The 25,822-nt window shown below is 40.3% G+C and overlaps 1 protein-coding gene and 1 long non-coding RNA gene across 5 annotated transcripts in view; one reads left to right on the top strand and one right to left on the bottom strand.

Annotated features, from left to right (window-relative positions):
- The window catches only part of Nudt12os (nudix (nucleoside diphosphate linked moiety X)-type motif 12, opposite strand), a 28,731-nt gene that overhangs the window by 426 nt on the left and 2,483 nt on the right, over positions 1-25,822 (top strand). The window contains exons 2-4 of one of the 2 annotated variants that reach the window (NR_145522.1): positions 13,266-13,390; positions 14,381-14,817; positions 15,344-15,462. This is a non-coding gene — a long non-coding RNA (nudix (nucleoside diphosphate linked moiety X)-type motif 12, opposite strand). Of the gene's footprint in view, positions 1-13,265; positions 13,391-14,380; positions 14,818-15,343; positions 15,463-20,640; positions 20,823-25,822 lie in introns of those variants that run through there. The other variant, NR_145521.1, reaches the window with a different exon arrangement.
- Positions 3,431-16,691, bottom strand: Nudt12 (nudix (nucleoside diphosphate linked moiety X)-type motif 12). 3 transcript variants are annotated; one of them, XR_876526.1, is made up of 7 exons: positions 16,542-16,691; positions 14,367-14,578; positions 13,179-13,768; positions 10,948-11,115; positions 9,828-9,941; positions 6,653-9,064; positions 3,431-5,615 (listed from the first exon to the last, which is right to left on the bottom strand). XR_876526.1 is itself a non-coding variant. In NM_001368393.1 (7 exons), exons 2-7 carry the CDS (start codon positions 14,570-14,572, stop codon positions 5,505-5,507), a joined length of 900 nt encoding a protein of 299 aa, NP_001355322.1. In that variant the 5' UTR covers positions 14,573-14,578; positions 16,542-16,646; the 3' UTR covers positions 3,433-5,504. The 3 variants fall into 3 exon arrangements, 2 of the variants coding, with proteins under 2 accessions (NP_001355322.1, NP_080773.1); NM_001368393.1 differs by having other exon boundaries at positions 3,433-5,615; positions 6,653-6,852; positions 13,668-13,768; positions 16,542-16,646; NM_026497.3 differs by having other exon boundaries at positions 3,433-5,615; positions 6,653-6,852; positions 16,542-16,646.

The raw sequence follows: 25,822 nt of genomic DNA on the forward strand, positions 1-25,822 counted from the left end.
TTCCTTCAGCTGCAGTTTTTCTATCAGGCTTCTAGTTAGAAGAAAAAAGAAACCCATTAACAGACTGGTTTTTTGTTGTTGTTGTTGTTGTTGTTGTGGTGGTGGTGGTGGTGGTGGTTTGTTTATTTGTTTGTTTGTTAACTTACAGTTTATGATAAAATTTCATAGCCACCTCCACTATTCTGGGGAGCATTCCTATCGTGGGAACTGTGAAAAAAAGAGAAATGCCTATTGATGGTTGCTTCGGGTGTGCTAAACAATAAAAACCTGTGGGATACTGTCACGAAGGACTAGGAAAAGTCACAGTGCTTCTTGTGCCAATAGGTGGCTGTAGGTGGATTGCTGAGGACCAGCCTCAGCTTGAGAGAGAGTCCTGAGGAAGGGGTGTTAGAGACTGGTTGATAAAGGACTCAGAGTCAGTGAGGAATGCAAGCTGACAGTGTTGTGCTCTGCTGGAGATCAATCTCTCTTACTGACCAAAGCCAAGTCTTTATTTTGCGTAAGCTACTTCCTTAGGAATTACTTATCAGTTCAGGGATTTAATCCCAAATTCCTATTTTGAATATCCCACAAATCAACATTTTATGACCTTAGACCCTTGGCTCTGAAGATAGAGCCGCATGACCAGAAGCAGCCAGTTCTGCTCCTTTGGAGCTGGAAAATGGCCCCATTGTTCTATTAGATTATCACTAGCCTTCTGTTTCCCAACTCTTTGTGCCTAAGCTTGGCTTTTCTGGAACTTTCTCTGTAGACAGACTTTGGACCCTGAGATTTCCCTGGCTCTGTCTTCTGAATGCTGGGATTAAAGATATGTGCCACCACACTTAGACCTAAGCTTTTCTTTACCTAGAACATGCTCTGTTCCAGGCTGGCATTGAACTTAGAAATCTGCTTGCCTTTGTCTCTTGGGATTAAAAGAGTGTACCACTGTTCATGGGCCTAAGATTTTTATGGCTACTATTCCTCAAGTTCCAGATCAAAAGCCTGTGTTTTCCAGCCTCAAGATCTGGATCATAAGTATGCCCTCCATTCCTGGATCGTGATTCAGTCCAGTTAAACTACAAGTTCAAACCATTCCTTGTTCAACTGCTGTGCAAACACAATAAGCTTAGCTTAGTGGAATCTTGCCCTGAGAACAATACTCCCTAAAATCTCTTTATCTCTTTCCTTAATATCTTTCTGACAAAGCTGACTCATTAGTGCAGATGCCTCTGTGGTTTCAGGTCCATGAAGACCCTCATGCAATTCATATTTCATCTTTATATTTTTGCAGAGTTGAGAAGTTCTATAAAGAACAGTTCTTACATTGATTTATATATTCTTGAACTCATGTTTTCAGAGTTTTTCCCCCACAGTCTTAAGGGCTATCCTGAAGAACACTGTATTGACCATTTTGCTGAGAAACACCAGACACATTCTTGATTCCTGGAATTGTGCTGTTTCTGATTATCATGGAGTAGAGAAACAATCCAAGATAAAACTTGGGAGGGAGAATATTTCCCGAAGGAGGAACATAAAATGTATATATTATACAAATAAGCCAAACACCTACAGCAAATGTCAGCACTGGAGAAGACCCACACCCTGCTAGCTCTGCTCCAGCGGTAGGCACATTGTCATACTGTCCCTTCCTTGACCATGCTGAGCCTGGTAAGTGGATATCCCTTCAATTAAACAGAGTAAGTCACCTCCATCCTAGTTCAGTTCCCCTGTCTAGATGCTTATTCTGCAGCTGAAAATAAATGCTTTCCAACAAGAATTTAGGTTGATGATTGCACATTTCCTCATGCCATCTTTGACAATTTTTATTTAAATAACAACAAAGAATTATTTGGAAATCTGCTATATAAGACAAAATTCTGCACAAAATTTAACCAACACATCAGCACAGATGGGGAGAGAGCCAGGAATACTCACTTCTGCCTGAGAGACTATTGCCAATTAATGTTTGCTTGGGATTGGGGCCGGTGGGTAGGGTCAGGTGTGTGTGTGTGTGTGTGTGTGTGTGTGTGTGTGTGTGTGTGATTTTCTTCAGTTGTGTAATCACTGATATGTTGCCTATCCTCCAGTAAATAACCCCACATTCAAGATCATGCAAGCAACTTCAATTAAACTCATAGCTCACACCCAACAGGACAAAAGAAGATTTGTAACAAGATGAGGCAGGGTGATGAATGAGAGAAACAGGGATGGGAAATAGTTATAATTCATTATATACATCCATGTATGAAACCATAAAATGAATGTAAAACAAAATCAAACAAATTAATGTTTCTTGTTTGATTTCTACCCTAGTCTTTGGAGAAGGGAGAGAATGAAGAATGGTATAGGAGAGGGAAGCATTTGTTTTTGGTATTTATTTTCACAATTACTTTCTGCAGTTCTTGTCTATTTTAGAACTCTGGGAAAATACAGGCATTTGCCAACACTACACACAAGCTTTGCCTTCTCAAAGCAGCCCTAGCTCCCATAGTCCCTTGTGGCATCAAAGCTTGTACTTCCTCCTTCTGTATTGTGGTCCACATTTTTCCATTTTGTTTTCTCTTTATCGACATCTCTATATGTATTTTTAACAGGCTAATTTTCACAACAATGTATGTTTTTAGTGCTGTGAAAGTATGTGTATGGTATTGTGGATTGAATCACATGAACTGTGAATGTTCTATCTTTGAGCAATATCCTTATCTTGTTTCTTATTTCTTATTTTACAAAGGATCTCACTAAGTTGTTCAGTGTGGTTTCACAGTCACTCTGTAATTAGGCAGGTCTTGACTTTACAATCCTCCAGCCTTCAGCTTGATTAGCAGCAATTACAGGCTTGCTTTGCCAGGTCAGCCTATGGAATTTCGATTCATCATAAACTATAAGCACGTGAATATTTCAAAGTGCAAATATTGACCACAGTAGACAAGTAATTAAGGCAGAATGTGCTACATATATAGCTTTAAACCTGAAGACTTTAATTATTCACAACATAAGATCACACAAGCCTATTTATTGACACATTTTACCCCAAACTACAAATCTTATGATTTAAAATAGGCATTTAAAAAAATGCTTGTGTTTAAACTGAGTACCTTGGAGGCATTACAGAAGTAAATTACCAGTGGGCTACATTTGTGCACCAAATCAAAATTTTAATTCTTTCACCAGATATGGTGGAGCCCATGTGTAATCCAAGAACTATATAGGTTGGGCTATAGTGAGACTGCAGCTCAGAGAGAGAGAGAGAGAGAGAGAGAGAGAGAGAGAGAGAGAGAGAGAGAGGTAGAGGTAGAGACAGAGACAGAGGTAGAGGTAGAGGTAGAGGTAGAGGTAGAGGTGTATATTTGCTTATGAACATCATTAATAAGCAGATACTGGCTAAAATGTACACTTGTGTCAAAAAATTCATCAAAACATTTAAAAAACACACAATACACAAACAAAATACATTTTAATTAGTTGTTATGTTGATTTTTATTGAATACTTGTGTGACACTTGCCCCTTGCTAACTGGTTAACGATTTATATTTACAGTATATCCTCACCTCTCCAATGTCAAAACTTAGGAATGATCATTAAAAACAGCAATTTACTCACGAATTTAACCAAGTACAGTAGGAATTTGAAACTAAATTTGTACATTTTTAACACGTGCATTTTATTTTGCTATTGAACGTTAACAACATGGGAGTTTATAATGCAATTCAGGAATGGACAAATATTAAAAGCATATTTGAAGCAAAGATGAACTTCAGCTAACCATATTTCATAACACTCAAAATATATTCTTTTAATATAATTATATAGGTCCAATTTACCATATATATAAATGTCCTGTGTAGGTTTTATTTTGGTCAAAGCTCTGATTTTAGTAAGCCTTCATTAACTGCTGAGCAATAGTATTCATTAGTAGAAAAAAAATAAAAGAAAGTTACATTATTTAGGTTAAATAAATTTTAAGTATTATACTTACATTTTGAATTAAAAACATTTGATAAGCTAAGTTAATTCTTCTTAGCATCACTCTGTTTTACCTAGTGTGTGTGTGTGTGTGTGTGTGTGTGTGTGTGTGTGTGTGTAGAACAGAGATAGAAGTCAGGTGTGTACCTCGATCATTCTAGTTATGTGTCTGTGTCAGAGACGCCTGCAGAGGCCAGAAGGGGGTGTTGGATCCCTGAAGTTGTAGTTGCATGTGGTTGTGGCCTACCTGAGGAGGATCTTGGGAATTAAACTCTGGTCCTCCACAGGAACAAAAGGTGCTCTTCACCTCTGGTCCCTCTCCAGCTTTCCGCCTTGTGTGCTGAGACAAGGCCTGTTATTGCGCTCAGTGACTCACCAGACTGTCTGGCCAACAAGCCCCCAGGATCCTCATACCTCTGCTTCTTTAGGGCTGGGCTTAGAGTTCAATATTACTAAACACAGCTGCTGAAAGGGTTGCAGAGGATCGGAACTCAAGTACTCATGCTTGCACAGCAAGCACCTTAATGACAGAGCCATTTTCTGGCTCCTTATTCTATAGACACTTTTAGTAATACAATAATCTACATGGGAAAACTGTGAAAATCTGCAATAGCTTTCTCTAGAGCTTAGTGACCACATTCTAAGGTGTACTACTTAAGGATCTGAGCATATGACAAAAAAGGCCAATGCGAAGATATTGTATTTTGATACAGTCAGTATTGACATCAGTTCCTATATTATTTTGCCAAAACAAATATATCCCTCATACAAAATTAAATACAGTTAGTGCTTTATTTAATATGTAAATTACTATTGGCTTGGTATGTAGTTTCTGACCTTCAGAAATTCCTTTCTAAAATGTTAAGAGTCAGGTGAAGAATTGGATAGTCATCACGTGTCTTAATAGCAATTTTAAGTAAAACAGAGAGATGTAGGAGTTGGCTTGGGATGTAACTGTGCCGTCCCAGATACAATGGTGTGCACCTGTTCTTTAGTTCTCTACCCATGGGTACAGGATTCTGAGATCAGTAATGGGTAAAGTGTTAAAATAACAATCATTGCCAACACTGCTCAGATGACACTAGGAGTGACACTGCAACAGTACGACCACTGGAACAGAAAGTCAGGAGAATGATAATTGGATCACTAAAGATACACAAAAGCTCAAAATTCATCCGAGTTCTTTTGACTCCTATCTCCCACAAGGAATCCGCTCTTTCCATGAGATGAACTAAGGTTTATCTCGTTTATGGAGCACACTTCATCCCAACATGGTCTTTCTTGGTAGAAATACAGTTAGTTTTCTGAGATAAAATTGGGAAACACAACAAAAATGTTCACAGGCAGCCTCCAAATTTACGAAAATCTCGAGGCATCGCTCCAGTTTATGAAACTATGAATTCTGTTGTTAATAATAGAAAGAACACTTACAATATTTTTGAAGCTCCCAAGTTTTATGTTATAAGATTCTAAAGATCAATAAATATATCTACTCTTTCTTGAGAAATAAGTAGTGTTAAAAATTCAGTAGTACTCCAACAGAGGCTAGTATTTTTCATTTAGAGATTGGGGTTCATTCCCACCCAGTGTTTGATTAACTGATGTGCGATAGCTCGGCTTGGTGGCACAAAGAATGCTTGCTGCTTCCCTTTGGTAAGAACGTCCACAACCTGAAACACAACCATGATAGAACACATTAGAGGGCCAGCTAATGTAGCATTTCCAGTTGGTTTAGCGAATCACAGTTTCAATTTTCAAATGTTTCAGAAAGGCAGATGAAAACAAGGCTATGCAGAAAAGCAAAATGTATGTCCTGCTTTCAACGTCAAAGTGAAGACAACCTTTTGGTATAGGTTCCTTCTCCTTCAATTCTGAAATAATAATCTGATTTCTCTTGTGAATATAAGATAAAAATTAATTTCATATGGATAAAGCCATGAGTGATTCTCCATTTTTAAAATATTTTATGTCCACTTTTTTCTATACAATTTTTTGGCTAAAAACAGTTCAATAATTTATCATTATTACTTAGAGGTATAATTTTTTAAAGCTCTTATGAATATATATTATGACATATATATTTATGTAGTGACATATCTTTCTTGCCCTTCAGTATATTTCTTTTTCTTTGTACTATGTATATATTATTTATATGCAATATATAATAAATAAAATATATAACATATATTTTAATAATATATATTATTATAAAGATGGAGCCTCACTATGGAGTCTAGGATGGCCTGACACTCACCATGTATTGCACTCAAACTCTCGATAATTCATATGCTTTAGCACTGTCTTTCAAAATACACAAAAACTTCAAAGCCTCAAACATTTTACTGACCTTTTTGAAAGCTATTGGCTTTAACGTAAATGTCTAAGATTACTATTTGTGATGTCTGAACTAATACAAAGACTTTAAGTTCACCGAAAGGGGTTTTCATTCATTCATCAGCAGATCCAACATGTGAAATCTGATATGGCACACCATCATCACTCTAGGAGAATCTCACAGAATGACACAGGGGAAACGTCAACAACGCCCATTTTCTCTACAGAATTATCAGTTACATTCTAATCCATTCATAATGAGAGGGCTGCTGCCATCCGTTCAACTTGCTGAAAATATACTTCCATGCTGCATGCCCAAACCAATACTATCATGGAACAATCAATACAACAAGGAAATTAAATTGAACTTTACCTGTTCTCTAGTGAACCATCGGGCATCCTCTATTTCATTCTTGTCAACTTTAATTTCTGTAGACACTGCCACAGCTAAACAGCCAATCATTAACGAGGAGGGCATTGGCCATGGTTGACAAGAGACATACTGAACATGGCCAACTTTGACTCCACTTTCCTCTTCCACCTCTCTCCGCACAGCATCTTCTATTGTCTCCCCTAATCAGATGAGGCACAAGAACAAGTGGCGTCAGCATGACTTGGACATTGGCAGCTCCAAACAGTTCAAACATTTTTGAAACCCCTCTGGAAAGAGCCCCCATTCAATGAACGCTCACTCATTCTAGACTGGAAGCAAAGAAAAGTATTACATTTGCAAGTATGTGGCCATAAATGGAGGATCAAAATGCCTCAGGCAACTTTCATTTCTTAAAAGCTACAATTTGGCAGTTCCATAAAAGAAACAATTCTAATTTCTGCAACTATCATGTAGCATTGAGTAAATATTATTAAACATTTTATTATCTCATGTATCATCATTCCTATGACATTATTTTATGAGTTTATAAATGGCTAGTTTTTTCCTCCATTAAAAATCTGTTTTATTTTGAGATAGGGTCTTATATAGCTTATGTTGGCTTTGAACTTGCTATATAGCCAAGGCTATTCTTCATCCTGATTTTTGTACCTCCACTTCTCAATATTGGGGTTACAGACAAACATGCATGCCCTATGACATCCACCTTTCCTTGAAACCTTAAAACTTGAAATCACAGTGAAGTATTTCTAAACATTGTTTTACTTGTGAATGAATGTTCTGAGTTTGTTGGAATTCCAAATAATAAAAAGATTTTAAGTAAAATGTATTTGGGTGCTTAAAAATTTTTAAATTTATTAACAGTACTTAATGAGACATTTTTAAATATACATTTATTTCAAACAGATTGATGCTTCCCCTATACACAGGTTGTTGTGTTTACTCTAAGGAGTACACCGTGAAAAGAAGTCCTAGACTAGTGGAAGAGATTTGTCAAGGCACAATAACAGTACATGCCAACATCCAATGTTAACACAGGCTAAAATGACGGAACAAAATAGACAAGGGACACAAATATCTACAAGGAAAAGAACAGGATCACTGGATGTGTGATGGGCGTTTTACAATGATGTTCCATCAGAAGAGCAATGAACCTCATGCAGAAACAGCACCCTCTCTCTTACCTCTCTGAGCACAAAGTACAAAGTCTGGTAACTGAAAGCCCCATGCTGGGCCTGGTGGCCTTGCCTATAATAATCGCAGCACTTGGGCAGCCATGGCGCGAGGGTCGTAGAAAGCCAGAAGCTCATCTAGGTTACTAACAGATGAAAGACTCAGTCGAATGCCAAAGGGTGAAAATTCCAGGGTGGTAAAAGCTACGGAATAATGTACCATTCACGTGCTGCTGCTGCTGCTGCTGGTGGGAGCTAGGGGAACACCTCAGAGAGGCACTTGCAACATTTAGTAAAGTTTAATGTGCTAATCTATGCAGTGACAACTCTATCTACTTAAATAACACTTGCAAACATTCATAAAGAGATGAACAAAAATACTCATTACAGTGCTCTTTTCAATAGCCAAAATTTTGATATAAAATATCCACAGCAGAACACATGAATATATATATACATATCTCTGTGTGTACATATATATACATATATATATGTGTATATATATATATGTATATATATGGGAATTTGAGTGAAATACAACTTAGTTGTTTTAAAATGACTTATATTTTTAAATGTTTTATTTATTTTCTTTCACATGTCATGTTTTGATTTCATTTCTTTCTCCCAATTCTTCTAAGACCCTCTCAATCTCTGTACCTATCTGACTTCATGTTCATTTTCTTTCAAAAAACAAAATATTAATGAGATCAAAACAGAGAGAGAGACAGAGAAGGAAGAAGCAGAAGAATAGAATAATGATGATGATAATGTTAATAATATCAATAAAGCAAAACAAAACAAAGTACAAAAATCCACCAAGTCCCTTTGTGTTGGTCAACTACTCCTGCAAATGGAACTTGTCCTGGCAAGTGGCTGATACACTCAGTGACACTCCCCTGGAGAAAAAAGTGATTTTCCCTTTCACAGAAGGCATCAATTGCTCATGACCTCTTCATTAAAGGTACTGCTTTGTGTCCACCTCTCCTTCTCAGGACAACATGGTGACTGAGAGCAAGGACTAAGAAGTGACTGCCTGGGTTTGAGTCCCTTCTCTGTCACCCGTGATTTGGGGCAAGGCATGCAGTCCTTGCGCCACAGTGACCTCACCTGTCAAAGTGCTGTAACAGTACCCACTTTGCAAGGCTGTAAGAGGATCACGTGATTTAATGCAGGCAAGCGTCCGACTGAGGGCCAGGTGATACGTGTTTACTCCTATCACTACCTAAGAGTGAAGATTTGCATTGTTGAGATGAAACATTACTGATCCAGACAAGTTCACTCACCTGCTCTGGGATACCGACTAAAATCCTACTGCAGGTCAAGTACGGGCTCTAACTGGCTTAGAAAAATGGATGAAAGAGATCATTTTATCTCCGAGAACCGGCATGCCATAAAATAATAATAATCAATATATATGTCAATAATCTATACATATGTATTATAAGGTGGTGTTGATTAGGGAGAGTCAGGCAGGATGCCTGATATTGTGAATGCAGGTATGAACCCTAATGACTCTATAGGGGATAATAATGTAATCCTTAGAAAGGGTGACGCTGATGGTCTAGCACAGAAGAGAAATGTAAGCCACCCGAATGGCTTGGTAAAAAGCAATGTGTAACAGAGCAAATACTCAACTTTCAATAAACAAATGAACTTACCTGTAAAAATCTAAAAGTGACACACTGCTTAAATTACAGGATTAAAATACCGCTGAAAATAGTTTGGGATGGGCAAGATGGTTCAGCAGGTAGGCACTTGCCGCCAGGCTTGGTGGCTTACAGCTGGCATTCACATGGTTTAAGGAGCAAACTGACCAAGTTATTCTCTGACTTCAACAGTGCACCTCTTCATACATACGTGTACACACACGAAAGACCGCAGTATAAAATTAATTTATTTTTCTGCTTTATGCCACGGTACTTACTGAATTGTATGTCTCATATGCTGCCTTTTAAAATTCTAAAAACCAGTCAGTATGGGCTTACCGGGCTCTATAAATCCAGCAAGACATGTGAACATGCCCGGGGGGAATCGCTTTTGCCTGCCTAGAAGACATTTGGTTCCATCTGGATGGATGACCTGCATAATTACGACTGGATCTGTTTAAAAAAGAAAAACAGACAACACAGACACGCAAGTAACAGTAAATATAGTTAGACTCATCATGCAGCAATAACAGGCAGGTATAAACTCCTGGTTATACGACAGACCTCCTTTCTGCTCCCATGTGCCCGATAAATATCTGAGAAATTGCAGACTGTCTTTAGTAAGTGAAAGGAAGGTGATTTTTGCCGTCCTTACTTCCAATCTTAGCAACATTTACCCTGTGCTTCCGGTGTCCTAGACACAAGTGTGTGTGGATGACAGACAGATGTTGAAATGGATGTTTACTAAATAACACACTGTTTGATTTCTCCTTTCACCCAGTCCTCAAGAAACGGCTTTAAAAGTGAGTGTGCCTCTTCAGTAGGCTTTGAATCACCTAAATAATAACGCTTAGGTATCAGCTCATCTCTCCAGACGCCATGAACCTAGAAACTCCTCCTCAGGAGACCATGAGCGGGAGAGCAAGGGACTCAGTCATCAAGTGCTCCACTCGTCCCTGGTGACCACTCCAGAGACTGCTGATCAGTCTGCTTCTCTCAGGGCGTAAGGGCCAGATTATGGCTTTCTCTAGCTAGAGAAGAAATATGGTGGCAACCAGGAGGAAAGAGGTGTAGAGGAAATGAACCCGGATAAAAAACTAGCTTCAGACCCCAAGGCTGGGTAATGTCTCCAACGGGCACTGGATCACTGGAGACTTCATTACCACTGCATAGGAAATCTGGACTCGCTTTGAAATGCTGCCCAGACAGGTCAGTGGTGAAGAGTGCTTGCAGCTCTTACAGAGGACCTGGTCGTAATCTAGCATCCACACTGGTCAGTTCTCAGCGAACTGTGACTGGACCTCAATGGTATGACACACATAACATCTGCACACATGTATTCACACCTGTATGCACACATATATCCATATGTATATGCAAACACACACAGAGGATGAATGCACACGCACGCATGCACACACACACACACACACACACTTTAAAGAAAGAAAAGCCTTACCAACTCTCGGGTAAGATGTGTTGTGGACGCCTTGGAGACTAGGGCAAGTCTCTCGTACACACACTCTTTTGTAGCCTCCTTCCTCAATTTTAGTCGCACTGCCACAGGTTGGGCAGAACTTGTATCGACTATGCCAGGCAAGCACTGATCTTGCTTGAGCTACCACCCCTTTAGAAGGAAGAACAAAAAGTTTCATTTCCACAAGAAGCTGGGGTAATATGTAGGTACTGTGTTTTAAAGCTACAGCAGGCACGTACATTGTTTTCTGAATCACTGCTTGGTCAGTGGCTTTAGTAATTATCTTTATGATGTATCATTCTCATTCAATTTTATATTTTAGATTTTAATCACTTTACTGTAATGATTACATGGATAAAAGTATCACAAAGCTAGATTAGTGTAGCCACTCAAATAAGATATTTTTCCTTTCAATTTAATTTTCTCTATGACAAGTAAGAATCAGAATTAATTTTAATTTGAATAGAACGGGTGAACCGATAGATCAGGCTTCTGCTATTGGTACTTAAGATCTGTATATACATGATATGAATAGACAGTGAGTTTACAGATACTTTATAATAGAGATTATGAAATCTTAAATTGGGCTGCAGGTGTAGTTGGGTGGATACTCTTTTAGTGTTTGAGGATCCTTAGACTTTGTTTGTAGTTCTGAAAAAAAGAAAAGAAAAACTCCCCAACAATCCATTTTCTTTACATTTATTATATTAGACTTGGACTTGGAGAAATATGACTTGCAAATCATTGGGAGCTATCTCTATCCTCCTCAGTGTATTAAGCCACTGGCCATCCCACTACTGTGGGACATGACTGGTTCTTAGTTCCTGCACATAACATTGAGCATATAGCACATAGAATATAGCATTTAACATATAGCCTTTATTTATAGTTATCTCCACTAACCATGCCCAATGGAATTTCTCTTAGGATATCTATACTCTGGTTCAGGCTTTTACACTGCTTCTTCCAGGACATCATGACCTCACAGGACCTGTACAATTAAGGTCATTAGACTAGGGACATTTCAGAGGCCTGGTGAGCTTACTTTCCTTAAAATACAATGAAACAACATTTAAAGTGGGAAATTTATTCACTAATAAAAAGTATATCACTTATCGAAAGAACCTCTGGTATCATTAACTATTTGCCTGTTACCTTAGGATTTATAGCCTAATTTATACCATAGTATTTACTATCAGAATCTACAAATATATGTATTTAATATTTGATATGCACCATACACAATACTATATATACAGAGAGAGAAGTGGAAGGTCATCTACTAAAGTAGTTATCACTATTTCCTCACTAGTACAATAAGAAAGTAGTGTGTTCATTTAGAAGATGAACTTATCATAAAGTTATGCATATGGATCTAAATGTGACTTTTGATATCTATGTCCATTATGTCCTCCCCTTTCTGTCTCTGCTCTTACTTTAATCTGCCCACCAGCCATGGCTCTACCATCTTACCTCTGTAGTCCCTCACACTATCCCTTACTCTCCATCTTTATTAGCACCATTCTAACCTGCTGTCTCTCTCCTCAGCCACTGCAGTAACTAATTCACTCGTAATAAGGCTCCTGACCTCCGCTCTTCCTATATACCTACGAGTCATGCTTTATGAAGTAGCCAGCATTAACTTTGTTCTTTAACATACAGACATGAGCGCGCACATTCACTCACACACACACACACACACACGCACACACGCACACACACACACATGGGCATTTCAAATAAAACTCTCTCTCCCTTCCTTCTTTTCCTTTCCTTTCTTTTCCTTTCCTTCCCTTCCCTTCCCTTCCCTTCCCTTCCTTCCTCTCTTTCACTCTCTCCCTTGATTGCTTTCCTCCCCTCCTCCCCTCCTTTTCTTTCTTTCTTTTTTTTAAAGATATATTAAAAAGCCCAACAACAGAAACAAAACAGCCTAGGTCTTTGGCATCATGATCAAAGCACAGTAGGGACTCAAACATTATCCACAGAAGTATCCAATGAAACGACCACACATGGACGTTAACTCCAAGGAAACAAACTGTGGCTGACTGAAGCTGCTGCCAGGACTCTAGGAGCACCCTGGAATGAAACCCTGAGGGGCTTCTCATGTTTCCTGAGCACTGGCATGTGGCACCCAGATGCTACACAAACCCACAGCTCCAAATTGTTACCTACACAGGCAAGCATATTCATTCATTCATTCATTCATTCCTCACCAGCCTCCTTTTCTTTCAACTGCAGAAGAGCTGGCATTGGCGGGTGGAGAAAATAACAATTTTCATGTCTTTGCTTAAACTCCTCAGCAGCACCGGGTTCAATACCGAGGGCAAACCAAGCAACCAAACCGTCCTCCTCTTCCTCTGGGACTCCTCCCGCCTGGGCGGGTGAGCCTTTCCTCATCTCAAGCTCGACTCCAAGGAACACCAAGGTGATCTTCTCAGGCTGAGCCAAGTAACCCTTTACATCCGGGTAGTTCAGCTGGCAAAGCCGGACTTCCGGCTGCTGCGAGCTTTCTTTATTACCACCTAGGGTAACCAGGGGGTTCAAGTCTGAGAAAAGGAGATAAACTGTGGTGGGGTGGCTCTCTTTAGCTTGCAGCCAGTCAGAATTATTTCTTTTGTCACTCCTCCGGTCCAGTAGTGTTCTGCTAAAATAATTCTCACACTCGTCTACTTCATTGGTTAGGAACCAGGGCTTCTTCCCACCTTTTGCATTTGCTAACAAGTTAGCTATATGCCTATAACCCCAAAATGCAGCAATATCCAGGGCGGTTTGCCTCGCTTTATTGACAAGTGATCTGTCACATCTAGAAAAATGGGGAGAAAAAAATATAAATTAAGTAAAAGGTTTCTCTTGTATTTATTTTACTATAATATACACATAGCCCCATTATTTATTTTTTTCCCTTTTTTGTCACTTGGTTCATAGTTCACTACTGAAAGTTAAAAGAATCCTGTAACAATGGTAAGAAATAGAAGATTAATGATAGTACACTTTTAAATAAGATGAAAAAGTATCTCTCTGTGTCACAAAGAAATGCAAACATTCTATATTATGGTATAATGAGATGCATATTGTTTATTTAAAAGAGGGGAATTAAACTCTCCCTGGGCATTGTTTTCAACAAAGTACCAAGGGTTAACATCTCAAATAAGAAAGTTGTCTCTTAAATGTAGCTTAGAGTTAGAGAACTTGCCTGATAGGCACAAGGCCTTGGGCTTACTTAATCCCTAACACTGACAAAAAACAAAAAAATTGCTTTAGTGACAAATCAGGCCCCCTTTCATATAATAAACTGGACAGTGAGCTATTTCCTAGCCCACTGATATAAATATGTCTACAGGAAACTGTGAAAAGACAAGATCCCAGATGTATCTTAGGTAGTACAGGTCCAAGATGTTTACCCTTTCTCAAGCAGAAACTGGACCACATCGGGATGCCCGTTCCTGGCGGCGTACATTAAAGCAGTCCATCCATTTTCAGAAGTCTCATTGAGAAGAGATGGAGAATGGCTGAGTATTCCTGCTAACTTTGCGACATTTCCCTCTGCGGCTGAACTGTGGAGTTCAGAAATCATCTCCTTTTTGGGATTTCTTTTAACAGAAGACATTTCTTCCTTTAAAAAAAAAATGAGATAGAAGTGAGAAAGACCTTATTGACAATTGCTCTTCGCACGAATGGATGAACATTATTTAGATGCTGATCTTGGAAAGGCAGCATGTTTCCAAACCAGTACACCTGTCAAAAGATAATTCATAGTCAACTGCTACTGCAGTAGAGAAGGGGGACCGAGCCGGGGCACAGAGTGGAGGGGGTTAAAGCAGAGAGAATTAGAGGCCAATGCTTATGGAGATGGTAAGTAGTACTCTGATTCTATACTATGCTATAGATGTCATGCCTCAAAGAAATTATGGTTGCACAGTTATTGAAGAGCTTTTAAAGCTTCACGTAAAAAAAAAATTACTGGTTAACCTTAACATAATTAATTTTGTGATCCATATGGTACTGAGTTTTGTTCATTGTGTGAGGTAGACTAGGTCAGGATTTATTTTAATTCACGGATAATTCCTGACTCAGCACCTTTCTTGACATTATCTGTGTCTGGCGGCCCGGCCATCGTTGTCACGAATTAGATGACAAGGCACTTCTGTATCGAGTGTTGGATGAAGGTTCTGTTGGCCTCTCTATTGTCCTTGAGGCGCTTTTAAGAATTACTAATGTTGTTGTCTGCCCTGTCATGCTGTTTGGTTGTTAACAAAGCAAAGCCACGTTTCTTAATGAATGCTATGTAGTCCATAATTCTGCTAAAAACCAAACAAAAAACAGATAAAAAAATATTTTCTGTTTCAAGCGTTAACTTCAAAATATTCTTGTCTCTTAGTACTGCAGGTTCAACCCAGAGCCTTGTCTCCTGGATTTTGAAACAGCAATGTGGCTAGTCAAATCCACAGCCTAGTCTGCATAAAGTTCAGGAAAACAATGGATCCAAGATTAACTTTCTGATTTGGCATGCGCTTTCCTGTTTGTGTCTTCTGTTTAACAATAATTTAAAACTGCTTAAGGCAATCCAAGAAACCCGCTGGAAAAAATCGGTTCAACAATGAAATGAGGAGTAACCTCTACATATCTCAATTTACTTTCATTTAGTGTGTTTTACTTATTTCCCACTTTTATCATATTGAAATCTTAAAATTCTTTAAAATATTGTAGTCCCCGTTGCGATATTCCAGGGCTTTATTTAAAAGTCTCTTCCTAACTCCTTTTCTTTGGTTAGAGTTTCTCCAGCGAGGTTCACTTTTAACACCTCACTGTTCCCTGTTCAGAGGTCACGGTTTCAGAGGTCATGGTTAGTCCCTGACTGCTCTCACTGATCACCCTTCAGCATTGCACATCCAAACATGCTGCGTCATACAGCACCCCCAAGGCAATAGTTGTGCATAAAACATTCTCTGGACTACGAAGTGAAAGGATAAGCCCCTTTCTCTTTAGCTTTCCCAATATCAATACTACCTGTTAATCATTTATTGGCAGGTTCTGTGGAAGGTGAGAATGAGAAGGTAGTATAAACCGTCGCCCCTATTTTCCAAGGCTATTCGGAGAGGTCGGTAAGAAGAGACTTGGATTTTAAAGGAACTATATTTTAACCAAACCAACATCCATTTTTACTAATTACTGACTTCATGCCCAAGGGCTGCCCAGCATGGCTTCAGCAGGCTACAATAAGCCCTCATAGTGGACCTGCCAATTAGCCCACCCACCATTGTTTAAAATATTCCCCTCGCTGGGGCTGCCCAGACCGATTTAACCCATTACGTGCATCCCACGCAAGCACGGTCTCTCCCAATGGCCACATGCCTTGAAGAGTTATTTTTCTCCTATTGTAAGATTTCTCCTTTCAAGGAGGGACACCTCCGACGTAGTTTGTTTTACCCCATCCAAAACTTGGCTGGCAATTTTAGCAGCCACCTGCCTGCAGGCAGCCGCAGGTCTGAGTCCCGCGCCTGGGGGCACGGCAAGCCGGGAGGGACGCCCTGGACGACTCGTCCTCGAACATACCCGGGCCAACTAGCGCTACTAACCCAAGGGATTATGAAGGAAAGAAACCAGGATTGCGACGGAAGACTCCTCGGCAAACTTAGTTGTCAGTTTTCCCGGCGTTGGAGTCAGCCTTCCGGACTTCCGGCAGAGGGCCACTGCCCTCGCATACCTTTATGGGAGATGTAGTTTACAGGCCATCGCCAGGTCCAGGAGGCAGGTTAAAGTGCAGGTCGGGTAGGGGTGGGGACTGGACTTCCGGACTTCAGGTGCTGGGAAAGATCACTAATCCTTCCCCAAAATGGAAGTGTGTGGAACTAAATGCTGCCATTATGATAACGAGGTCTGTGATTTTTTTTTTTTTTTTTTTTTTTTTTTTACTATTTCTCATCCAGCTCCCCAACTTTCCTTCAGACAAAGTTCATAGTTCAAATACATAGTTCAGTGACATTGAGTTTTCTATAGTGTCATGAAAATGTTAACGTCTGATCACACATTAAATTAGGATCAGCCTCTACATACGATTTGATTGGTCTTTTTTATATTGAAGTTTTAAAGTAATTTAAAATATTAAAACAAAACTGTGATCTTTCAGGACTTTTTCTTCCAACCTGCCTTTTCTTAAATGACTTAGCTGCACAGTTTCTCCAGTGAAATTTACTTAGATTCACAAGTCACTTAGATATGTGGCCTTAAGCAGGTCTCTCATCTCTGAAAAAAGCCCCACTTCACATTTTATAAAATGCCACTATAGAGTCTGCCTACCCTATTAAGTAATCCATATAAAGGTATGTTTGGAGATTCCATAATCCCTCCTCCACTGTAGGGTTACAGAAGATGCGTGAAAAACTCTTGGGACTAGAGTTGATACCTACAACACAATATTCTTGCTTTTATCAATTTAGTTTCCTACGATTTCATTCTCCAAAGTCTACAGAAATTATGTGACTCTTGGAATAACTTGGTCTTTAGTGGTCTTCTAATCCCCAAACCAGGGAATGGTACTTGTCTGTCAGCAACAACTTCAGGAGTGTTTTAAGACTGGCCATTGCATTCTGTACCTTCCAGGTCCTTTCTCATACTGAGGTTGCATATATATGTTGACAGTGTAATGCTTGAACTGGGAATTGAACCCAGAGCCTCTTGAGTGCATGATAAATGTTGTATTATAGTCAACCTACTAGCCAATTATACTTCCATGACTGCTTCTCAAAGTTTGTGCTATGTTCCTTCCTGTGGGCAGTTGTGTTGATTGGAAAAGAAAGATTGGCCTTCACAGGGTCAATGCATTGGAGTACCTGATCCTCAGTTGGTAGAATTCCTTAGGAAGGATTAGGAGCAGTGGCTTTGTTGGACTAGGTGTGTTAATTGGGAGTGGGACTTGAAGTTCCAAAAGCCCATGCCGTTCCCCATTAGTGTCCTTTGTCCGGACACCTGCCTCCTACTTGCAGATAAGTCTGTGAGCCCTCAGCTATGGCTTCATCACCATACCTGTCTGTCTGCCTGTCACCACACTCTACCATGATGCTCATGGGTCTCTCTGCTGAAGCTGTAAGCTTCCCCCATCAACCCTTCATTTATTTGTCCTCAGCATGGTGTTTTGTCACTGCAGTAGAGAAGTAAGTAAAGCAGAAATAATTACCAGACACATCAGAGATATGGCTACTAGATATTTCCCAAACTCACACTTTATTCTCCCTGCTCCACCTTATTTTGGGGACAGCATCTTTCTTGTAGTGCTAGCAGGAGCCTTGCTCCTCGACTAGGGCCACCCTTTAGGCTCCCCTGTAGGTCCCACTCTCAGTTCCTTTACTGGATCCATGGATATAGGCCTTGAAGATACCCTAAGTGGCTGTTCCAAACTTCAGGAAAATACAAGCATATCCTAATTTCAACATTATCATGGGGGATGGGCCTAGCCACTTTTCCTTCATAGGTTTCTCTCTTGACCTTTAACAACCAGTGTTGTTTGCAGCAGTGAGATCATCCTCTAAGATTTTTTTTAAAATAGTGTACACAAGACTTTGTTTAAACAATTGGTAAGGGTAGATAATTCTTCCCCTTTTATTCCCCTTAAATTATTGTTTGGAACATCCAAGGAATAGATCTTCAGTAGTTTGTCCCTTTGGGTTGTATGGAATGCCTGTGTCATGAACTATTTTGTGCAGGGTACAGAAGTTTTGAAATGCAGAAGAGGTAAAGCAGGAACATTATCTGTCTTGAGGGGCTGTGCACAGCCCAGCACTAGGTGCATTGCTTAACCATTTGTCTAGCCTGTTCTAAAGAGATGGGAAATTCCTCGCAGAAAAAAAGAGGCATTTTGATGGTATGGAAAACTCATGACTGTCATGAGCTTGTATTATGGTGGGGTGCATAGTAGCAGGGAAATAGAATAAGGACCTCAAGACCATGGCATTGTCTTGAATATTACTGTTGGCAGAGTTGTCAAGGAGATATGAGTGTAATTTAATATGAGCAACATAGTGAGAACTCTGGTGGTATTGCAATATTTCCCAAGTCCTATGGAAAAGATGGTACCACTGTTCATCCTAACCAATATAGACTGTCTCCAAGGCTTACATTACTTCTGTTACATAGGTTCAGTCACTGTAATTATTGATAGGGCAAAAGGCAACATTCTCTAAAATGGTGTAAGCTGCAAAGAGTTGTGCTCATTGAGCTTAGGTGTGGGATGTGCATTGTCCTTTAGGACCCAATGAAGAGTGCTGAGCAACTACACAGTTGCCAGAAGTATAGACAGTGTTAGCTAAAGCAAGGGCTTGAGATCACAAGACATGAGTGGATGTGAAGTGCAGTATGTTACATAGTGGAAGATGAGAATCAAGCTGAGCAGGTTAATCAGTCAAAGGGTATTGCCAGGCAGTGGACTATTAGCAGAGTCAGTATTATTGTACCTAGCATTTCTAATGCATTTGTGTCCCTTTGATATAAAGTTTGCCACTACATCCTAGTAAGAGTTAAGTACCATGGAGGGAGAATGTCCCCAAATGCCCTGCTGTTGCAGAGTATCTCATTAAGGATCCCTGGCAATTCTAGGATTGCTAATGAAAGAGGAAAGGCAAGTCCTATCTCTGTACTTGACTATGGGACATAGCCACTTCCATTGCAGTTAGAGTCATCCGAGCCTTGGAACTAAGATGGTGTGGAGAAAAGGATTGGGCTTCTAAAGTTTGGAAAAGAGGAGAAAGTTCCTGTGTGGTGAGGTTAAGTGAGGGTCTGAGACAATATCATCCAACAGTTTTTGATAATCATGAAGAGTTTTGAGAGAATCCTTGTGAATTGCTAGCTTTTGAGAGCAACCTGTGCACTCCTCTGTAATTTTTACCCTTGACCCTTTCCTGAAGTAAAGGACTTTCCTAAAAGACATTTTTTTGTGACCAAGATTTCTGCCAATTAAAAAGGAATCAAGACAGCTGATTAAAATATCATCTGTATCATTGATTGTTATAAGTAAGCCTGTACTAGTCAGGCTGTGATGCAATGCCATAACCAATTTGGGGAGGAAAAGGTTTATTTCACTTACACTTCCATATCATGGTCCATCACTGAAAGAAGTTGGGCAGGAACTCAAACAGCTCGGGAACCTGGAGGCAGGAGCTGATGAGGCCATGGAGGAGTGCTGCGTATGGACTTGTTCATCATGATTTTCTCAGCCTACTTTCTCATAGAACCCAGAACCACCAGCTCAGGAGCTACCACCCCCATGGATCCAGCTCTCTTGAATTCACCATTAGTTAAGAAAATGGCCTACAGCTTGATCTTATGGGGGGGCATTTTCTCAATTGAAGTTTGTCCCTCTCTGCTGGCTGACAAGAACTTGTATTTAAGTTATATAAAAGAAGCTAGCACACAGCCATAGGGTTTTGGTAATAAATGGGTTTAATAATCTCAGCAACAAATTCCTGGCACTCCATTGCATACCACGGGGGAAGGATTTTCTATTTGAGAGCACTGTGCTGGTAGATTAGGATTAGATGAAAGAGGGTTAAAGGAAAATTTTTGTCATTACCAGTAGTTAGCAGATAGGTGAATGTCCTAGTCACTGTCCTATAAGGAGACACCATGACCAAGGCAACTCTTATAAAAGAATGGTTTTAACTGACGGTTGGCTTACATTTCCAGGCTTTAGTTCATTATCATCATGGCAGCACGGATGGTGCTGGAGCAGTAGCTGAGAGTTATATCCTCATCCACGGGACCAGACAGACACTAGTCCTGGAATGGAATTTGGAAGCCTCAAAGTCTACCCCAACATGGCCACACCTCCTAATCCTTCTAATCCTATCGAAGACTTCCACTACCTGGTAACTAAACATTCAAATATATAAGCTCATGGGAGCCATGCTTATTTAAACCATCTTAGTGGAAACAAACAAACAAACAAACAAATAACAACAAAACAACCATTTAACTATAATTAATTGAGAATAAGGCTATGCCAGTCTTAACTAAGGAAACACCATTGCTTGCATGACTTTGTAGCTCTTGAATCCTGTAACAGCCTCCATTTGCCTGCTTTCTTTTCTTTCTTTCTTTTTTTTTATAACAAAGTTAGAGATGTACGAAGGACTCTTATACCATTCTGTGTGCCCAGTCTGTAATTCTCCTCCAAAACATTGGCAGCAGTCTATTTACCACTCCCAAGTGCCTACTATGCCTGGCAACTAGGGCTCATATACCCCAGTAGGGATGGCTTGGGTCCCCAGGTTAGGGGTTGCAGTAAATTGGTTGGTAGAGCTGAGGTCTAACCCCCACTGCCTGATGTTGCTTGATAGAGCTGATGGATGATGCATTTTGGTGACTGGGCATCACGTGTCTGCCCTGTTGGTTGTGGAGCTCTCCAGGGTGATATCCCCTACTGATTCATCAGCCAGAGCAGGCCATGGAGGCTGTTTCCCCAGCTCTCCAGGGGCTGGCTGTTGAGTATTCATTTGTGAACAACTTTCATTATCTCAGTAGATCCTCTGGCATCTCAGACATAGGGCTGTGGAGACCTTCTAGGGGATGGCTCTGCTTCTTTTTAAATTTGGTGCTCCTGCGGTGGTCTCATTGGCAGAATGTCCCATTTCTTCATGTGCATAGCAGACATCTCTTGTTCTCTCTGGGCACACAACTTCCTTAAAGGAAGACAAGAGCCTTGAAGGTGGCTAGGGCCTATATTAATACACAATCTAATCATAGTTTGTATATTCAAGCATTTGTGGAAACCCCTGAGGGCCTCCTTGTAAGTCTTGTTAGCGTTTTCAAAAGTCAATTCCTTTATAAGCACCATTTCTACTTCAGGATAATTTATATAGAGCTTTGCAGTGTGTAAGAGCTGGGCCATAATATCTGTATACAACTATTCCAGGACCTGGTGAATATCAGTCAGAGAGGAGGCTTTACCCCCTTGGTGGCTAACTGTCTCCGTGCCCTTAAGGCAGCTATACTAATTTGTTGGTAGACCTCTGTAATTTGTAATTTGCTGGCAGGCTTCTGTGATAATTGGTTGTCAGTCCCTTCACAAGGCCAGGTACCTCGAAACATGTCTGCGGCTAAAGAAATTCCATAGTTTCAAAATTACGCTGCTTGTGGTCCTGACATAATTCTACAAGTCTAGTTTTAATTAACAGGCAACTGCCTGGATGGATGCCAAAATTTTGCCATGCTTACCTAATCAGAGGGAGGAGAGGAACTGTTGCTGAGGATCCAAGTCCTTGGTTATATAGAGCGGTAAACCCAGAAAGCATATGGCTTGTTTGATCTTAAGGATTTGAAAGGCAGAGTCTCATGGTGCTGTGGCATTTGCCTGAGGTTATTTAGTTCAGGTTCCTCCAATATGGGTAAGCTGTCCAATTATTGATGTCTTTCCCCTAACCTGTTTTCTAACCTTGGCCTGCTGAAAGGATGAAACCTTCTCCCTTGCATCTCTTCATGGCCCAGATTCGAGGAAACATAGTGTCATGGGCCTTAGTGGAAGTGTTTGTGACATCTGGCAATTTGGGGCAAGCTTGACCCACAGATCTCCATCACTGGCTGTTTCTCCGGGAGAAGGGGTAGGTCCTTGGTAATCTGAGAGGAAAGACCTATGAGGCCAGACTTCTCTCCATCTATCCGGAAGAAGCCTGCCTTCTGTGAGGTGGGGACTGTGCATCCACGGAATCACAGTATTAGGCCCATAAACTAAAAGTATAAACGGCACTGTGTTTAGGTCCATTATCCCTGGGTATAATCTCCAGCTTTTTTTTCCTATTCTTTCTCAAGAAGCCTAAGGTGCTCTCTTTTCCTGGAAAGCAGCATGCCTCCTGAACAGACTCTAAGAATTGCTTGACTTGTGATGTTTTTGCTCTACATCCATAATTTCTCAGTCTGACATATGATTGCCTAGATCTACATTCTACTTGCCTCATATTTCTTACACCCACTAACTGAAATTTGCTTCTATATCCCTTTATTTGGCTGGCTGGCTTGCTTACTTGTTTCTCTCTCTCGCTCTCTCTCTCTCTCTCTTCCTCTCTCCCTCCCTCCCTCCCTCTCTCCCTCCCTCCCTCCCTCTATCCTTCCCTCCCTCCCTTCCTCTCTTCCTTCCTTTCTTACTCTACCTTGGTTTCTTCTTTTTCCTGTCTAAGAGCACTTCTCTTGGGAGTTCTTCCTGTCTAGTTGATGAGAACTCTCCATAGCCAGGCTCCACATCCTTGTCTCTGTTTGGGTATCACTTGCTGTATTCAGTGTAGCTCCAGGGATGGACTGAGTGGATCAATGTAGGATGAAGAAAAGACAAACACACAGAGACACAAGAAACACACAGAAAAGCTGGGATCAGATGGACTGGGCTTCCTGATGGAGCAACACAGAATCGGAGAGTTCAGTGTGTATTACATTCAGTTAAACGGGCTCATGCTGTTAATGCCTACAGCTGAACAAAGTGGCAGGGTTAGCTCATCTCTGTAGGAGCAGTCTCTGTATGGGAGCAGCCTCAAAGTCATCAATATCCGGGGGAGGAAAGCTATGGTGGACATTTTCTGCACACATTATCAACATCTGCACCTGGACCACAGGAAGACTTCCCCATCCCTCTGAGCCTCAGAGAAGGCTTTGCTATTTTTCCCATGAATCCGAGGATAGAGTTCATGATGGGACAAGCTCATGCCAACAAAAGACATTAACTCAGCCCCTGACATACTTAATGGTTCCTTCATGCTCAGTATTATCTTTAACTCTCTATATGGTCCTTAATACAAGATACTTTGACATGTTACTTCAAAGGAAGGAGCTTCTATTTTTCCTAACTTGTATCAACATAGGTACCTATAGGAAAGGGGAGCTACTACAAACTGAGAAATATACATATTACAATTTGGAATATACTAGGTTGGCCCTGCCCTTGGAATCTTGGATTTAGCAATTTTCTTCTCTTGTAATAATCTTCCCCTAGATTGTTAATTATAAGACCCTTCTTGCCATTCATGTTCAAGTTGAGATGTTCTTTGAAGTCTTCCCTGGAAGCCCAGTTTACAGTAGGTTCCAATTGCTAATAATTGTTTCCTCCACAGTCTCTAGAACCATTTGGGAAACAGGTCCTTGTGCATTTGTGTGGAAAATTACCCGTCCTGTATTAATGGTGGTGGCAATGTCCACTCCCTGTGGTTGGCAATATTCTCTTGTTGGAATCCTGAATGGTTTAAATGGACAAAGGAAGCCGAGCAGAAACTTTAAATGTTGTCCCAACTGTGAATGGCTTGTGATCGAAACCGTAAAGTGTCTTCTGCTTTGACTTCTGTGCCCTGACAGTTCACCCTTGCACTGTGAGCCTGAATAGAGTCTTTCTCCTTAAAGTAGTCTTTGTCAATGTATTTAGTCACAGAAATAAGGAAGAGAAACTAAAATAATCGCCTATTGTTATTTTCTTTTCCTTCATATTTCCTGTTTTTGGGTATTTATACAGTACACTTCCCAGTTTGAATGTGGCTACTACATAAGACTACCCTCATCGTCCTCACTAACTGTTGCTTGGGTCTGCAATGTCCACTTGGCGTATCAAAGGCATTCAGTGAATATGTATTGATGTTGAACAAATGACTGTCTTCGTATTCAAACTGGCAAATTTGGAATATTGCTACCACACACTCTCAAATAACATTTGTCAAGTGTTCATTTGCTGTTTCAGGGTTATGTTTACCTTATGCTTATAGAAGTTAGGTAGTGAAATATGATTTTGTTTGTTTGTATTATCGTTCCTTGTATAATGAAGTAATTTACTGGACAAACAAGTGCTCAACTGTAATAAAGGTGATACAACATTTTGCATACAGAGTATAGATATGCAGGTATGGGTCAGAAAAGGTATAGTTAGGGGCTTTGTGCTTACCTCTGCCCCAGTCTACCTAGAAGGATCTTCTGCAAAGAAAGTATGACTCAAGCTCCTTGCATCTAAGCATGGCCTTAGGATTTGATAATTTCTTTTTCTTTATTTTATTTTATTATTTATTTTCTTTATTTACATTTCAAATGCTATCCCGAAAGTTCCCTATACCCTCCCTCCGCCCTGCTCCCCTACCCATCCACTCCCACTTCATGGCCCTGGCATTCCCCTGTACTGGGGCATATAAAGTTTGCAAGACCTAGGGGCCTCTCTTCCCAATGATGGACAACTAGGCCATCTTCTGCTAAATATGCAGCTAGAGACAGGAGCTCTGGGGATACTGGTAAGTTTATATTGTTGTTCCACCTATAGGATTGCAGACCCCTTCAGCTCCTTGGGTACTTTCTCTAGCTCCTCGATTGGAGGCCCTGTGTTCCATCCTATAGATGACTGTGAGCATCCACTTCTGTATTTGCCAGGCACTGGCATAGCCTCATCTGAGACAGCTATATCAGGATCCCTTCAGCAAAATCTTGCTGGCATATGCAATAGTGTCTGGGTTTGGTGGCTGATTATGGGATGGATCCCCGGGTGGGGTAGTCTCTGGATAGTCCATCCTTCCGTCTTAGCTCCAAACTTTGTCTCTGTTAACTCCTTTCATGGGTATTTTGTTCATTATTCTAAGGAGGAATGGAGTATCCATAAGTTGGTCTTCCTTCTTCTTGATTTTCTTGTGTTTTACAAATTGTATCATGGGTATTCTAAGTTTCTGGGTTAATACCCACTTATCAGTGAGTGCATATCTAGTGACTTCTTTTGTGATTGGGTTGCCTCACTAAGGTTGATATCTTCCAGACACATCCATTTGCCCAATAATTTCATAAATTCATTGTTTGTAATAGCTGAGTAGTACTCCATTGTGTAAATGTACCACATTTTCTGTATCCATTCCTCTGTTGAGGG

This window comes from Mus musculus, chromosome 17 (genome assembly GCF_000001635.26).
Source record: "Mus musculus strain C57BL/6J chromosome 17, GRCm38.p6 C57BL/6J".
Taxonomy (NCBI): domain Eukaryota; kingdom Metazoa; phylum Chordata; class Mammalia; order Rodentia; family Muridae; genus Mus; species Mus musculus.

Excerpts from the sequence above, each read along its gene's own strand:
- Nudt12 (NM_026497.3), bottom strand. The coding sequence starts at position 14,572 with ATGTCTTCTGTTAAAAGAAATCCCAAAAAGGAGATGATTTCTGAACTC. Across the intron at positions 9,942-10,947 it reads CACATCTTACCCGAGAGTTG|ATCCAGTCGTAATTATGCAG; the intron begins GTAAGGCTTTTC and ends TTTTTTAAACAG. Across the intron at positions 5,616-6,652 it reads GATGGTTCACTAGAGAACAG|GTTGTGGACGTTCTTACCAA; the intron begins GTAAAGTTCAAT and ends GTTGTGTTTCAG.